The sequence below is a fragment of the Antrostomus carolinensis genome, unplaced genomic scaffold (genome assembly GCF_000700745.2).
Source record: "Antrostomus carolinensis isolate BGI_N321 unplaced genomic scaffold, ASM70074v2 scaffold10256, whole genome shotgun sequence".
NCBI lineage: Eukaryota > Metazoa > Chordata > Aves > Caprimulgiformes > Caprimulgidae > Antrostomus > Antrostomus carolinensis.
In genome coordinates this window covers 16,276-31,711 of record NW_010322504.1, presented here as the reverse complement: position 1 = coordinate 31,711, position 15,436 = coordinate 16,276, and the positions used below count along the sequence as shown (strand labels likewise).

The window sequence follows — 15,436 nt, the reverse complement described above, 5'->3', positions numbered from 1 at the left end:
TTTTAGACACACACTGTGAAGCCTTCACCCCCATTTTTAACATCAGCATCTGGAATGGCTGGCGTCAGTGTGAGCAAATAGTTGCTTCTTGGCCTGGAGATGAGAAATTTTACCTTAATCCTTTAAGGTGCAGTCAGGATTTAATTCAGAAGGAATAGATCCTAATAATAGGGAAGGATAAAATTTCCAAAGAAAAAGAAGTCAAGTTAGTGGGAACTGCTTATGAGCTCTCCAGGTTTGGCTCTGATATTCACCATTGACTTTAAAATTCTCCATGCATATATTGTCACTAAAATGTAGCCAGTTCCTTCCTTTATTAAGAATTTGTTCAACAAGCAAATCTCAACTATTTCCTAATATGATTTTATTACGGTTTTGGAAGCCCAAGATCTGATGAGGCCTAAGAAGTCTTCAGGAACGGCTCACGACTCTGTTGCCTCCTCTACAAACACCCAGTAATTCCAAATTTACAGTTATCACAGGAGAAAAGCTGTGGATAGTGAATTGAGGCAAATTGCTTCATTGTATGAAAGTTTGCATCGGAGGCAGCACAAAAAGTTAGAAAATGTAAATCTCGTGCTCTCAAATTTCCCCGTGTTTTCACAGAACTGCATCTGTGACTGTGCAGCACTACAAAAATTTCCTCCGAATGTGCTAATAGGCCTTATGAGAATGTTCTATCACCATCCATCTGTCACTTTTTAACAGGCCTGATTGGCAAGCACTTGTAACAACTGACATCTGTTCTCGCTTATTGATATGTAGATTTATGGTAATTGCTGTGAACAATAAGACACAAAATTACCTAAGGTGAACATTAAATTAAATTTTCATGCCCCTATCCTTATAAATAATTTTTTTTTTTTTAAATCTTAAGTTTCAAGCAAGGCATACTGTGCATCTGTTTTGTATATAATTTAATTGTTTTTTTTTAATCTGCCAAATAACAAAATGAAAGTTGAATTTCCCTGCAATCTTGAATATTTGCCAAGCTGATAGCACATTGGTAAATACATGCTATTAAAAAATGGAATCAAACTGTATTGTGATTCTGGTTTTTTTAATCATTTCCTTTTAATTCCCAACATTGTCTCCATCATAAAGATCAAGAGTTATTCCTTACACAGAAGTTATTTTTTCCCCTACAGGGGAATTTTCATTTTTCATGTGCAGCTCTGCCTGTGAGGCTGTTCTTCAGTGTTAAGCCATTTACATTTCTTCAGAGAGAGGTGCATTTGCTGAGTGAGCAGCACTTTCAAATAAAAACGATCTACTCATTTGTGGTCCAGCTCTGTTGCGGGATTTGGGATTGTTTTGAAGAAGCTGTAGGATGTGAAATGTGTGAAGACAGTGTGTGAAAGGGGAGAGAATGAGAGAGCAGATTGGTCCCACAGAACTATACCTTGGCTGAAGTTCAATTGAACCAAAAATCGCCATTTGAAAGCAAAGTACTTTTTGGGTCTAGGACTTGAGAGCATTTGGTTTCCCTCCTCCAAGTTTGTCCTAGCAAGTGGGATGTTGACACACTTGACAAGTTGACAGGACAAACCAATAAAGAGGGCGCAGAGATGATGGTAAAATGCCTGGGGAGTGTGAAACAGTGATGACGGGATTTATTTTTTGTTTGAGCAGACAAAGGATCCCAAAGAGGATGCATATTAAGTGATAAACCTGTTGACACAATCAGCTCTAGACCTTGCTGGGTGACGGTGTGTGCCATGAGCCCTTGCTGACAGTCACACTTGGGTGCTCAGTTCAGTGGTGCTCTTTGCTGTCCTTCTCTTACGCCTGTGTGACAACAGCAAGCAGTCTTTTTTTCCTGAAGGCTCTGAAGCTGACACCCTATAACATCTGCAGAGCTGGTTTGTGGCCAGTGTCATTTAGTCACCTCTATGTTGGGTGGGGAGACGACTTCGTCACTGCCTAACTCTTGTTTCTTGATCTTTTTTTGACATTGAAACTCTTTTTCAAGTTGATGGGTTCCTCTTGTGCTTCCACAAGAAACATCCCATTAAAATAATGTTTTTGTGGGATGAGGCAATGCTGGTGTTTGTTTTGCATCCACATAGGCATGATGATGGTTCACGAGCCCAGAGAGAGCAGTTGTTCCACTGCCTGTTGACCTTGTTTTTGCCTGCTGTACTTTTCTAACGCTGTACGGTGCGTGTATGCTGCCTTCCAGCCCTATATGCTCCATAGTCTTCTGAAGCCTTGCATGCATAGGCAAAGCCATGCACATAAAATGCAATAGAAACAGCAGTATTCAATTGCTTCAAAACCCGCTTGCTTCTAAACTGAGGTTGGAGAAAAGTCCATGCATTTTCCAGAAGAAAATGTGAGATTTCATGTGAGATTTCATCTAGTTGAAGTTATTTTGCAGTTTCTCCTCTAGGACCATTCTGTATTTGTTTACTGTTATTTAATCCTACCATGTGGGCTGTTTAAAAGTCCAAAGTAGAAACCTCCCCACAGAAGAAATATAAGCTGATTATGACTGATCCTTCTGATGAATAACTAACCAGTGGGTGACAGAAAACCATGCTGCCATGGTGGAGAGCAACCTACTGCTTTCCCAAATCTCTTCATAAAACGGCATGAAATACGATCTCAGAGAAGACCAGCAATGTTTGCTGGACATTCTTTGATGACTTACATATACCTTTTATGGAAGAGGAAGGTGAATTATTTTTGTTAACCACATATCAATCCAGGATGAAAATGGATTCCATCTCTCATTTTGAGAACCACTGTCTGCTTTGTTAGCGAAGAGACAGACCTTAGCTTAAGTCTTCTTCACAGCTAAAATCCTGTTTGAAATAATCTGCAGAATCTTGCTATCAAAGAAATAGGATTTTTTAAATAAAAAAAAAAATTATTTACACCCAAGGCAAGCAAGTAGGTCAATTTAGTAATTTAAAAAAACCCCAGAACTTAGAAATTATCCTTTCTGAATTTCTGTCTGAATTGTGCTTTTTGACTGAAAAGTTGTGAAGTTAAACCAGAGATCAGATTTGAAAACAGTTATGAATATCCTTAGTATCTCTGGTTTCAGAAGTTTATTTATTAATATGATGTTGCTTCCAAAAGTTAGTTTTAGACTGATTGTAAAAATAAAAGGTTTTTAAAATATTCGTTCAACTTTTCCTGATTTAGAAGGTTCAAGATTTTTTGTTCAAGTTTTGAGGTGTTTCAAGCAGTGTTACTCTACTAACTTGGGTATCCAATATCTAATTCTTTAGTATTTATTAAATATCCATGTGATTAAGGTACAGTTTTGCCATTTCAGAGTTATCTCTGTATTTTAAGGACATAAACTTTGTGAGAGCTGGTTTGGAAGACTGACCAAATTGCAACAATGACCTGTCATCACTTTATTTAGTAGTTACACCTAATTGTCTAGGTTAATAATGACTTGTGACTTGAGTAGCTTTATTACACCTTGCAAAATAGTTTGGGTTGGTAGGGTTTGAGAAAAGCCTTATTTTTTAAAATGGTCATTAGCCTCCAAAAGAAACCTGAAAGAACTATTTTTGACAGGTAATTCCTCCACATATATTGTGGTAGATCTTGAATCAACTAAAAGCTTACTCCTAACATTGTCATTGTGTCACATTTTCAAAAGCACCAACATGTGAGCTGACTTTGGGCATTCGACTGAGGCACGGAAGTTAGAACTTCAGCCAAGCTAGGTGCTCACCTGACACCTGACCTGCCTTTGGAACACGCTGTATTTAAATTTGCGGGTTTGTTCACAAATAGATGCTCATATTTAGGTTTACCTCACAGTTCCTAGTGCTGGGACAGTAAGAATACCTCTCTATGGAGCAACCAGAGTCTGCAACATATGCATTTGAAAGTAATATCACTCTCCATTATTGCAGGAATTCTCAGTTCCTAGAAATTATCTCTCCTTTTCTTCCCAAACATTCTTCCAGAGTATTATGTTTAACAATTTTTTTTTTCATCTTCTCCAAGTTATTATTAAGCTTCCCGGGTTTGTGAAACAAATTTTGCAGGGAGAAATAATGCCTCTTGTTAGACTAACGTTCAGAAAAAAAATTGGATGAGTTTCCAGGCACTCAAACTCTTCTTTGGGTATTCCCCAAAACTTATGCAGTCTTCCCAGCTCTATCTCTTGGTCTAAAAAAGGTACTGCTCTTCCTATAACCTGACCTTTTGTGTATATTTATTTTATCAGGACTACAAGAACATAATTAAACTCTTTTAGTATTTTGGTTTTACGCACTTTGTTAGTTCTAGTGAGGGCTCAAGCAGCATGCACAGATTTCCCTCATGTGTCCAAACCAAAAAGGATGATCTCTCACTGGCATCCAAACAGTCTCTCTCACGTCCACGTGTAGACATCCAGTCTGAACATCACCCCTATGGAGAGTGATATCTTATTCAGAGGATCCTGAGAGGGATCCAGTCAGGTTAATGCTTGCACCTAGCTTGTGTGTCTGCATTGTAGTCTCTTACTGAAGCAGTTCACCTTAGAGTAAGTACCTAAGAGCTTTGTCTAGTCCAAGGTAAATGGTAGGTACTTTTGAAGGCCTCTGGAGAGGCAGACTCCTGACCCTCTGATTTAAGTCAAATGAATGCCATTTGCTCTTCCTTAATAATCTTTTTTTCAATTTCACATAAATTCTATTTATTGTTTGTCCTTTTTTACTTGCCATCTAAATTAAAGCCTTTGCTATTTAAGTGAATCCATTTCTTGAAGGTCCTCATTGAAATGCAGAAATATCTCCCCCACATCTTCTAAAATAATGAAGTGACACATGACTGAGTAGACGTGATATCACAGTTCAGAGCTTATGGCCTGAAAATCCCTACCTCAATGATGGCTCTGTGATCAGACTGATACTCATTTGATGTTCTTAGTTCATACGCATTTTTAGAAATGAACCATCAAAAAGAAGATCAGCACAATTATTGGCGGCTGCATAGTGTAGCCTTAGTAGATACATTCAGAGGAGACATGGGAAACAAATTGTATTCATCCCAATTATATGACCTGAATGTGTTTTAAACGTTAGTTATCTTCTATGCACCCCCTGTTGTGTCAGGAAATAGTATTGCGCCTGGGCTTCATGCAGAGTTTAAATGACTTTTAATTCTACGTTTCCCTTATAGAAGAGGCACAAACCAGGTTTTGTTTTCCTAAACTATAGGCTGGTGCCTTTGCTGTATTCTCTCAACTCCAAGGTACAGAGGTGAGAGGTGCTATTCAGGGACTGTAAGATGTCTTAGGTAAGATCCCAGATTATAGATGTCTTGGGAATTAAAAGAATTTAATCTCTTGGCAAGGTACATCCAAAGTTCCATGTCCATTGAAACTAGCTTTTTTTTTTTTGCCTTTTTTTTTTTAAATGGCATCTCTTAATTAACCCTATTGCTTCTCCCCACAGGCATGAACGCTTTACAATTACAGAATTTGGCAACTTTAGCAGCTGCAGCAGCCGCCGCCCAAACCTCAGCTACCACCACCAATGCAAATCCTCTCTCCACAACGACTGGTGCTCTGGGAGCCCTCACAAGTCCTGGTAAGAGCAGACTCCTCATTTTCAAAATTAAAAAATGAGAACAAATGGGAAGATGATTGTTAAACAGTGAGTCCATGTTGTGTCCGAGTTCTGTGCTCACAGAATTTCTAGAGACCCCTTTAAGAGCTGAATATATTTTTATTGCTGTTATTTTTAAGTGGTCAAATGGTTCCTTTCATAATAATTTCCATTTCATAATAATTACATAATTTTTCAAATGGTCCAATGTGGACAAGTTCACCTTTCCAGACTCATTTCAGGGGCCATTAAAGCCTAACAGACCCATCTTACAAAACTCTACATTAAAATTACAATTGCATGGGAAACTTAAGCTAAATTACGCTTTTCAGAAAGAATTCAGAACACAAGCCAATCCTTCCCATCCTCCAGAAAGATCAACCAAGGTGGTTCTTTTTAATCCCTGAGAGACAGATCTTTGATTCCCAGCCCATCATGCACGTATTGCCTCACACATCATGAATTTTTGTGAAGACCTTCTCTGTATTTTCCCTTCTCTTTTCCTTGCTCTAGCCTCAGTTGAGCTTTCTTCTGGTCCCAACTGAGAATACAATTACAGAAGTCATATCAGATGCACAAGGAGCACAGATTCTGACTTTGTTACACTAAGCAGAAGACAGATTTATGGTGGAATAAGGGACAAGATAAGAGATGGTGGTGCCTTCATGACCACCATGTAGACTTTCAGCCATTTATGTCCGATGTCTGCAAAATCCTAGAGAGAAATCAGGGCAAATCCAGAGTTCAGCTGCACTCCAGCCTCTCCAGAATCCACAGAGAGAGATGTTGATTCAGTGTAGTTACTCTGGGTTTACAGTGATGTAGCCGAGTCAAGAATCTGGATGCTTGTCTTTACATAAAGGCTGCAGGGTGTAATTATTTGCATCATGAAGTGTGTTTATTGCTGTTCTAAAAAACGTTCATATTCTTTTAGACACCACTAAAGAACATTTGTGTTTAATCTTGTTTAAGTGTGTATTTATTCCCCATGAAAAGTAATTCATGGCAGACAGTTTGAACTCATCAGTAAGGAAAACAGTCTTCACTACACAATAGAACTGGGACCGAGTGTGGTGCCGGGTGTTAAAGCTGGCCAACACTTCCTGTTATATTACAGTTTTATTGCTTATTTGGAGGAGAGGTTAAATGGAAGGCAGCTTGGCTAAATACAAAGTTTGTACAGCATTTTCCTGTTTCTGGTGTGAACCTCCTCTTGACCTAAAAATAATATTCATTCGCAACACCTCTGAGTAGCAGGTTGGGTGGAAATAATTCTGGTTTGCTGATATCTTTTTTTTTTTAAACCTGAGCAATCTCTTCCCTCCATCCTGGAGCTGGGGCTTAATGCTTTGCAAAAGGCTAGTCTCAGTGTCAGTGCGCCTGTGCTACCCCTGTCTAAATGTCATCCATTTATAGAAGCGGAAATGTTGCATTTCATGCATGCTCTATAATATCTCTGCAGTTTAGCTGTTAAATGTCTGAGTAGCCTGTCCTCCCAAAGTGTGCTAAGCATTTCTTGAGCCATACTGACAAGACTTCTCAAGAGAACTCAGAGTACTGCACTGCAGTGCAGAGGGCCTGGAAATGAACTTATCACTGCTGCTCTGCAGAAAAGTGGCACCAGAACCTCAGGAAGCAGCATGTTTCTGTCGTGCTCTTTGTCTTGCCGTGTTAGTACAGGACTCAGATTCATCCTTAAGGTCCACATTTTCCTCACTCCATCTCAAATGCAATCTTATTATCTAGCCTGGCTGACTTGCTGTTCCCTCTTTTAACCGGTTCTCAAAGCTCCTTGAGCACCTGGAAGGTGGTTTCATCAGATGCCCAAGTCTGCAGAGGCACGTGATTAGAAAGATGCTTCAGCTGGGCTGGGCAGGTACTTCTTTGCAATAACTAGAGCTTAGTATTGCCCAGGATGGTGTCATAGAGCATATCCAAGGTTTTTCCAAAGAGATTAGTGATTTTGGCTAACACACTGAAGATGTGTTATTTCCAAAAAAGTATGGACATTTAGTATTTGAAACAGTGTACTCAGAATGACAATGGCTTCTGAAAGTCTTACAGATAGTAGGTGTAGACAAGTGTTTCTAATATTAGAGAGCTTGGTGTGTCAAAGAGAAAGTCTATATCTAATAGGTCCACTGACCTATATGTTGCACAGCCAACCTAAAATAAAGCCTTGTTAAAATGTCCTTCAGTTTAACCTTTCTTATCTGGTTCCGCATTCTCCACCCTATTAAATATTTTGTAAACCTGAATAATATCTTCAATGATTCTGGTCTGCTCTATGGAAAATGAATTTAGTTCGATAAAGCTTTTCATAGCAGCTCAAAGTATTTCCATTAAAACCTGAAATATGTTGGCAGAAAACATTTAAATCTGCCTTTCAATGTGTGGATATTTGGAGGCCTTGAGGGTATTTTTTTGGTCTAGTTTTCTTTTAATAGAACACTTCAGTTTGTTGTGTTTCATAAGTGTAAATTATTTTGTCTGATTTCAAAGCCTGCACTAAGCCCAGGAAGAAATGTTTTGTGTCTCTCCAGATAATGCATTAAATTAATATTTCTCAGTTCAGAAAACTGACCAAATTTAGGAGAGTGCAAAAGTGCATGCTTAAATTTAATCCTTTTCTTGGTGCTGATAAGGCCAAAATACTGCATGGAACAGGGATGAGCATGAGTATGTACTTCTAATATGCCTTAAACCATGGCAGCCACATAAATCATATCCATGTTTCTACCCATATATAACTATTTCTCCTCAAGATCTCTCCTGAATCAATCTTTGACCAAGAGCTCTTGTTCTGCCCTTTGTAGATATCAGAGCCCCAAAAGGTGGGTTACTTCAGTTAAAATTAATCTTGCAGCTTAATTTTTCATAGATAAGATTTAGCAACCTTCAGTGCATCAAACAATTACAGAGAGGATGGTGGTCAGGCCAACTTTGGTGTATTGAATACAACGCAGAATAATAGTCCAGGAAGTGAGGAACCAACAGGGCATCTGATATTTGAGCATGTCAAGTTTTGCTGCTGGTTTCTAATTGCAGTATATTAAAAAAGAAGAGAAAAATATTCAGCATCTAATAGTGACTGTTCAAGCTGTATGAAATTCCTTCTTCAAGGTTCATACAATCACTTACTTCCAAACAAATTAAACTCCAATGATCTTTCTCTCATACATTCTTACTAAATAGCTTTGACCGCAAGACAGTCTAAGGACACTCATTCTCCTCCATGTGCTAAATACTCTCTCTTAAGCTTGAAACAGTATTCATTCAGAAAGAACAGAGACAATGCAATCCCCCAAACCATTAATTTTTTTATAATTGTAAATTTATAATTTCAATTTTGCATACCCATGGAAGTCTCTCCCTACAGCATTGTTAGAAATGATTTTTTAAAAGCCTTTGCTTAAAAAAACATGAAAGATTAAGCTTTCATTTTAGTAAAATCCCCTCAGGCAATAAATAGGTTCTTTTGTCTCTTGGCCCCGGAAAAAAAATTAAAATGGTTTAAATTGCCCATGGTAAAAGTAACTGTTTCTTGCAATTATCAGATGGTATTGAATAAAAATGAAAATGAAATCATGAAAGAATAAAAACCAGGTAAATGCATATTATGTCTTTCATGAGTTTCTCACGGGTCTTTTGAAGACTCATTTAATCATCTTTCTTGTCTTTTATTTTGATATGATAATTGTTTCATTTATTTACTTTAATCACTTCCATTTAGTTAATTAATTCTTCACTTTCTTTTTGTTTCACTCGCTTAGAATACTTTCCTGTTTTAAAGGGAAGTACCTGTAGTATTTCATAACAGAAAGATTTGGGCTGGGGTAGCTTTTACTGGACTCCAGCTTGTCTGAGCCAGTCTGTCTCAATTCCATTTTGGTTGGGCTCTGGGAGTTTGCATTTCCCATCGGCTGAGAATGGATTTTGGAGCAACTACCTCTGGTGTAGGTATCGACACTGTGAATTTCTGTTTAGGCAGGATGAATCTCAGCTGAGTGTCAGGAACCTTGTCCTGTCCTCCAGAGGTTGTCCTTGCCATGTCCTACAAATGGATCGATGAGCAAAGAGCTTGCAGGGAGGCTGCTACTCCAGAGCCCGCAGAGATCTACAGTTAATTCAGTGGGTGGTGGGCTGGCCCGGAGGTGGGTGTGAAGGAGGGCCATACAAGTTCAGGATCAGAGTATTTACCTCTAACACTGTCTGACATTTAATTTTCCTCAGTTGACCCGCTACCCTAGTTTTCCCAAGGATAATAACATTTATTCTGACTGTCCTGGGTGGTACAAGGTGGAAATGGCACTGTAAAAAATTTCCTGATATCGAGAGGTCTGAAGCTCATGATCTTTTTGGAAACTGATTGGAAACAGCAGAAAAATGTTTTATATTCACAGGAAGAATATGGAAGTTGAGTTTCACACACCAGCTTAGTCATCTTGCCATTCTCCATCACTGCACATATTTTTATTGTTTAATGCCATAACATTAGAGTCACAGAACCATACAGGTTGGTAGACACTTCCCCAGGTCTCTGCTCCAGGTTTCTGCTCGCAGCAGGAGCACTCAGAGCAGGTTGGTGAAGGCTGTGTCCAGTCAAGGTCTGAATATCTCTAAGGATGGAGATTCCACAGCCTCTGTGAGCTCATTTCAATTTTGTTTCTTAAAATTCATCCATAAATGTTTTTTCAATAGCCAGTAGGAAAGCCCTTCTATGTGCAAATGAAGAGACGAAATGTCTAATTATAAATCCAAATTTATCTGCATAAACATACACAATATAACTTCTGAGCTGTGGGGAGATAGAATTGCTAAACCTGAAGCTAATTCAGTTTCAGACTTAGGAGCCTTGATTTTCCATGACATTTTCATGATTATTTGATTCTCTAAACTATTATTTATTCACACAGCTGAACTAGCTATTCATGCTTCCCTAAAAAAGCTTTTCAGGTTTATCTGCTGTGTAAACCTAGGGAAAAAAATCTTTCTGCAAAAAAATACTGTCAGGGTAGGAATTAAGACTTTTTTTCTTTAACTACCTCTTAAAATCCAGCCCAGCTTTTGCCATATTATATCAGAATTCAGCCATTAACTCTTATGTTGAAAAAAAAAAGCTCTCCTAAGCACAAAAGTCTAAAAATACTCATTTTCAGACAGATGCTGACATTGAAGAATAACAACCCCCAAAAAGGTGGTCTGTGAAGTATAGAATAAACTGAAAAAGAGAAAAAAAAAAACCCACAAACTCCTTACAATGCCTGTCCTGTAAGAATTAATTCATCCTTTCCCCCTGCTAAAAGCAGAGAATTATGACTTATAGTTAGCGCCTGTGGTTCATTATTTTCTCTACCCCTTAATATAGCACGAAGATTTTCTTTGTTAGTTGAAGGTGTTCATGTTGTGAACACAATTGTTGAAACGTTAGAGATTTTATAGAATACACAAGATGTCTCAGCTGAGAAGCAGTGAAGAATGTTCAAATAATCATTCTTAGAAGAATTCTCTTTTTGTTCACTTCAGTACAATACGTTTTTCTCCAATCACCGGTGCAAGTCTGCCACCGTGACATTTTGTTAGAGGCCAGTACACCCACTGAGCTAGCTGTGATTTGCTTCCAGGATGATCCAAAAATAACCTTACCAGTAGGTGTGTAGGAAGGTCTGACAGTTTGCTAAAGAATGAATTGAGGTAGATGTTTCATGTTGGAAAAGATTGGTTTAAAATGCAGAATGGCACTCTTCAGACTGTAGTACAAATTGATTATTTTTGTACTGTTTCATGTGGAATTAATGCAGGTTCCATTGTTATAAAATCATTTAAGCTAAGGTACCATTATTATAAAATCATTTCAAATAAGCTTTATTAGTTTTGCAGTACGCAGGAAACTTCCCTACTGTAATGCTCATTCTTTTTAGGATAAAGATACAGTTGATAAATATAACACATATATTAAATAAATTTTAGAAATACATTATACATACAATACACATACCCTGGGTGGATGCTTAAGCAACTCAAGTGTATGATTTTCAATTTTAGATTTAAATCTAGTTACATTATTAGCACCATTATCTTAGTGCTCTGAGCACAGAGCAGTCCAATGCCTTAACCCTGATTTCAGAACCAATTTTTTAAAAGCATGTGTTTGCAAGGAAGCCGTGGAAGAAAATCTTGCTTTAGCATGCCCACCACCCAGTGCCTGTCACTTGACTGCATAGATGAAGGTGATTTGTGATGAGAGAAGTCTATTTCTGAACTGTTGTGTGTCTGCTGGGCTTACCCACATAGTGTTAAGTTTCTGAGTCTGTGGTTAGGCTCCTAAATAAGTGAATTGATTTTGACTGCTCTTAGTGCCCAGAGATTATGCTACTTCTTGGAGAGATATATTGGTACTCAGCCCATCGGATAATTAGGTCACCCTTAAGCAGGCATCCAAACACAAGTTGGAGCCAAAAATTGGAAATTGGGCATTCATTTTTGACCTATATTTATATTTTTAATATTGTTTCAATATGTCTTAAATGACTAAAGCAGAAAAGAGCAGGAATTGTGGCTAAAAATCTCCCAGAGTCCCAGTACAGTAAAAGGAGAGGTGAAGGGTGATGAATTCCCATGTTGCCTCCCTGGAACAGTGCTGTCTCTCCCTGGTCTCCTCATTTGGAAAAACGAGCCAGCGATACATGAAGGATGCTGATGGCAGCAAACAGGCCACCAATTAACTGAAATGACTTGTTTGCATATTTGTCCCTTAAAATGTAACAAGTCTTTGCCTATTCTCCTAACGAATTGCTTTTTGGAACGAGTGTGTATGAATTCAGCCTAAAGGGTCTTGGGGAATTTCAGTTACTAACTGACTGGGCTTAGGATGGGCAGAATCTGTCAGTGAAGGAGTGTAAGGCTGCCCAACAACTGCAGAAGAGACATTTTGCAAAAGGTCCTTGCCTCTTCTTTAGAATCAGCATTATAAATTTACGAATTTTTGGCACAGAAATCTCCAACTGTTTTCTCAGAATTGCATAAATACCAAAGTTGTACGCTGAAAGACAAAAACGTGCATATTTTTCAATGAATCATTGTGCTAGTTAATTCTTTGGGGGTTTTTTTAGGAAACAGTGTATGGTAGTAAAGCATGGATTAGTAGGATCTAATTCAACAGGGGACATGTTTGGTTTTTAAACATTAGTACATTGTCATCTTCCTAAAGTATTAAATCCATTGCCTTAGCATATTTCAGGATTTACTTTGTTTGCAGTATACAAATAACACTTTATAATTCATTATATTTTGAAAGTGTCTCTCCACCCCACTCTTAATCTCTATTTCAAGCCACAAGAATCCCGGTATGTAAATAAGGCTATTTTTCTTTCTGTTGGAAGTACTATTTCAAGTTCATTCAGGGTTGTTTTCTACTAAAGAAACATGATACTATCAACTTGGCTACACAGGTAGATATGTGAGTTTATATGCTGTATATCTTACAAGAAGTTCTAAACCCAGAAAATGATGGAGTTCATAATATTCAGGAAATAATGTAAATCTTAGCAAAACTCATGCACTTGAAGGAGCTTTCAACTGTTTTATTACTGCCAACACTGATCCTTCAACCTTGCTGAATTGTGTACGTGTCCATGGATACTCATGGTCTGTTTTCCTAAGGAAGGATAAATTGTGGAACATAATGGGAATTAGAAGTTATGAATGTCTTTAACCTAATTGTTTCAGCATTGTCTGAAAAGAGCTAGTTGTTTGAATATGGGGCCACTGATTTATTTTATGTATTGACCAAACAAAAATATATCTCCAACAACTGCATGAGTTTAAAACCAAATAAAGTAAACCCTTGATTGCCTTTGCTGTTCAGTGAACAAAAATGTGCCATATGAATGAAAAAAACCAGTGCCACATGGAACTACGTATGACTTTACAAATGGTCTACAAAGGACTTGTCTGAGTAATTTTACATGAGACAAGATAGTCTTTGAGTTCCTCAACTTACAGAGGTAAATGACTATATCTTGTGGTGAGCTATTACAATGAGGTTGTGCTTGCACACCCCACTAAATATCCCTTCTTCCGTGGAAATTACTATTCATGCACTTTCTGGACTCATAACTCCTTTACCTACAGACTCAAATTTTCAATATATAGTTTATCTCATCTCTATTCTAAAATACCATGGATAGAACTCTAAAGTGTCTGAAGTAAACAAATCTTTTAGCCATATCTTGCAGCAAGGGAAAGACAAACAACTCCTAAGGACTGTTTACCTGATCTTAAGACAGATGTATTGGAGAAGTGAAAATGAAGATGAATGAGGCCATCCTCTCCCGTGTACTAGAATTTGAATTGCCATGTATGCACTTGATTAGCACTCCTGCAACAAAAACATTGCTTACCTTGAACTATGCACTTGGACTCTACTGACACTCTTTTTTCGTGGAGAAATGATACTGCTTGTTCCTTGTTATTACTTAGTGGTGAAAGTATGTCTTAGATGTTACAGGTACATTGGGAGGCAATATGAAGGAACCTGTGCTCCAGGCAGGAGATCCTGACCTCAAGTAGAACCTTATTGATTCTAGATCAGAAATTCTTTGGAAGGTGATTTAGAAATGGTTGTATGTTGAAGTGGCTCCACATGGAGGTTATTTCAGCATCGAGGCACAAGTCCCTGAACAATAGCTCACTCCAAATTGTGTGAGATAGCAGTAATAAACATGAGAGCACAGCTGGAAGTTCCCTCTAGAAATGCTAATGCTCTGGTTTTGATGTGAACTCAGTGGTGTTCGATGAACACAGGCCAGAGCACTTGGTCCCACTGAGTAGAACAGAGTCATAAATGTTCAGTAATTATTCTTTGTTTTCTTCATATTGTGGGGTTTCAATTTGGTTTTATTTCAGTTTGAGTTACAGTTGGAAACACCTAATGGGCAGCTATGAAGTTAGTCCACTGTGCCGTATTATTCTTTTCCCCAGCCTCTCTTTAAAATACTTCCCACCCAAAACCAAAAGTAATTTATCATTGTGGTCTGCTGGGCAGAAGGCACAATATGTTGCAGGCACAATGCTGAAATAGGATATATGAGTTGTAATTTACACTAGACATGGATGGTCTTCACTGAGCAAGACATTTCAACAGAACAGAAGCATTAATGTGGAATTGGCCCAGAATATTAACTTGCTTTTTACTCTCTCTCTCTCTCTCTTTTTATAAGGAAAATAGACCCTTAAACACAATAGCCTAGATTCACAAAGATATGCCCAATCAATAAACCCTTGTTTCCTAAAATACCTTCTGTTGGATAGATCGGTTTGGAGAAAACTTACAGAGTATAAGACTAGAGAACTACAAAAATAGGCAGCTGATAGGTTTGTCTGCCATACCTGTAGTACCTTTGTATGCTGTTTTCTCCTCCTTTGCACTGCTGTGGAATATCCTCGGTGTAGACACTGTAATTTCAAGACGATCAGAAATGTCAAGTTAGGCAAGATAAGTGACCCTGATTTTCACTTGTCCCAGGCTCACAGAACTTAGCTCTCAAAGACCCATGCTCTACTGAAGAGCCAAAAGGATTGCCATGGGGAAAGACTCCTCTCCTCCTCTCTCCCCTATTCTGCCTTGCTTTGTCTCATTTGCACGTGCATGCACGCAGAAGCGACCAGGTGCTAAGTGCATGCTGCTCTCCTTTCCTCCTTTCCTCACTGGTTCTTCTCTCTTGCTGTACCCTGAGAAGATATGGGTAACCTTTCATAGGAACTGTTCACCTGTGAGTAATGAAGAAATAAAGGGACACTGGCTTATTTGAGAAAGGCTGTGCTATTAGTATATGTCTTTCTATATTGCCATTCTTGTTTCCCCTGACTCT

At 38.3% G+C, this 15,436-nt stretch overlaps 1 protein-coding gene across 1 annotated transcript in view; it reads left to right on the top strand.

The window, feature by feature from the left end:
- Nucleotides 1-15,436, top strand: part of LOC104526717 (CUGBP Elav-like family member 2) — a gene marked incomplete at its 3' end in the record, with an annotated part of 55,442 nt that overhangs the window by 23,946 nt on the left and 16,060 nt on the right. The window contains exon 5 of the mRNA XM_010170253.2: nucleotides 5,412-5,546. Coding sequence (XP_010168555.2) covers nucleotides 5,412-5,546 — 135 coding nt within the window. The remainder of the gene's footprint in view (nucleotides 1-5,411; nucleotides 5,547-15,436) is intronic.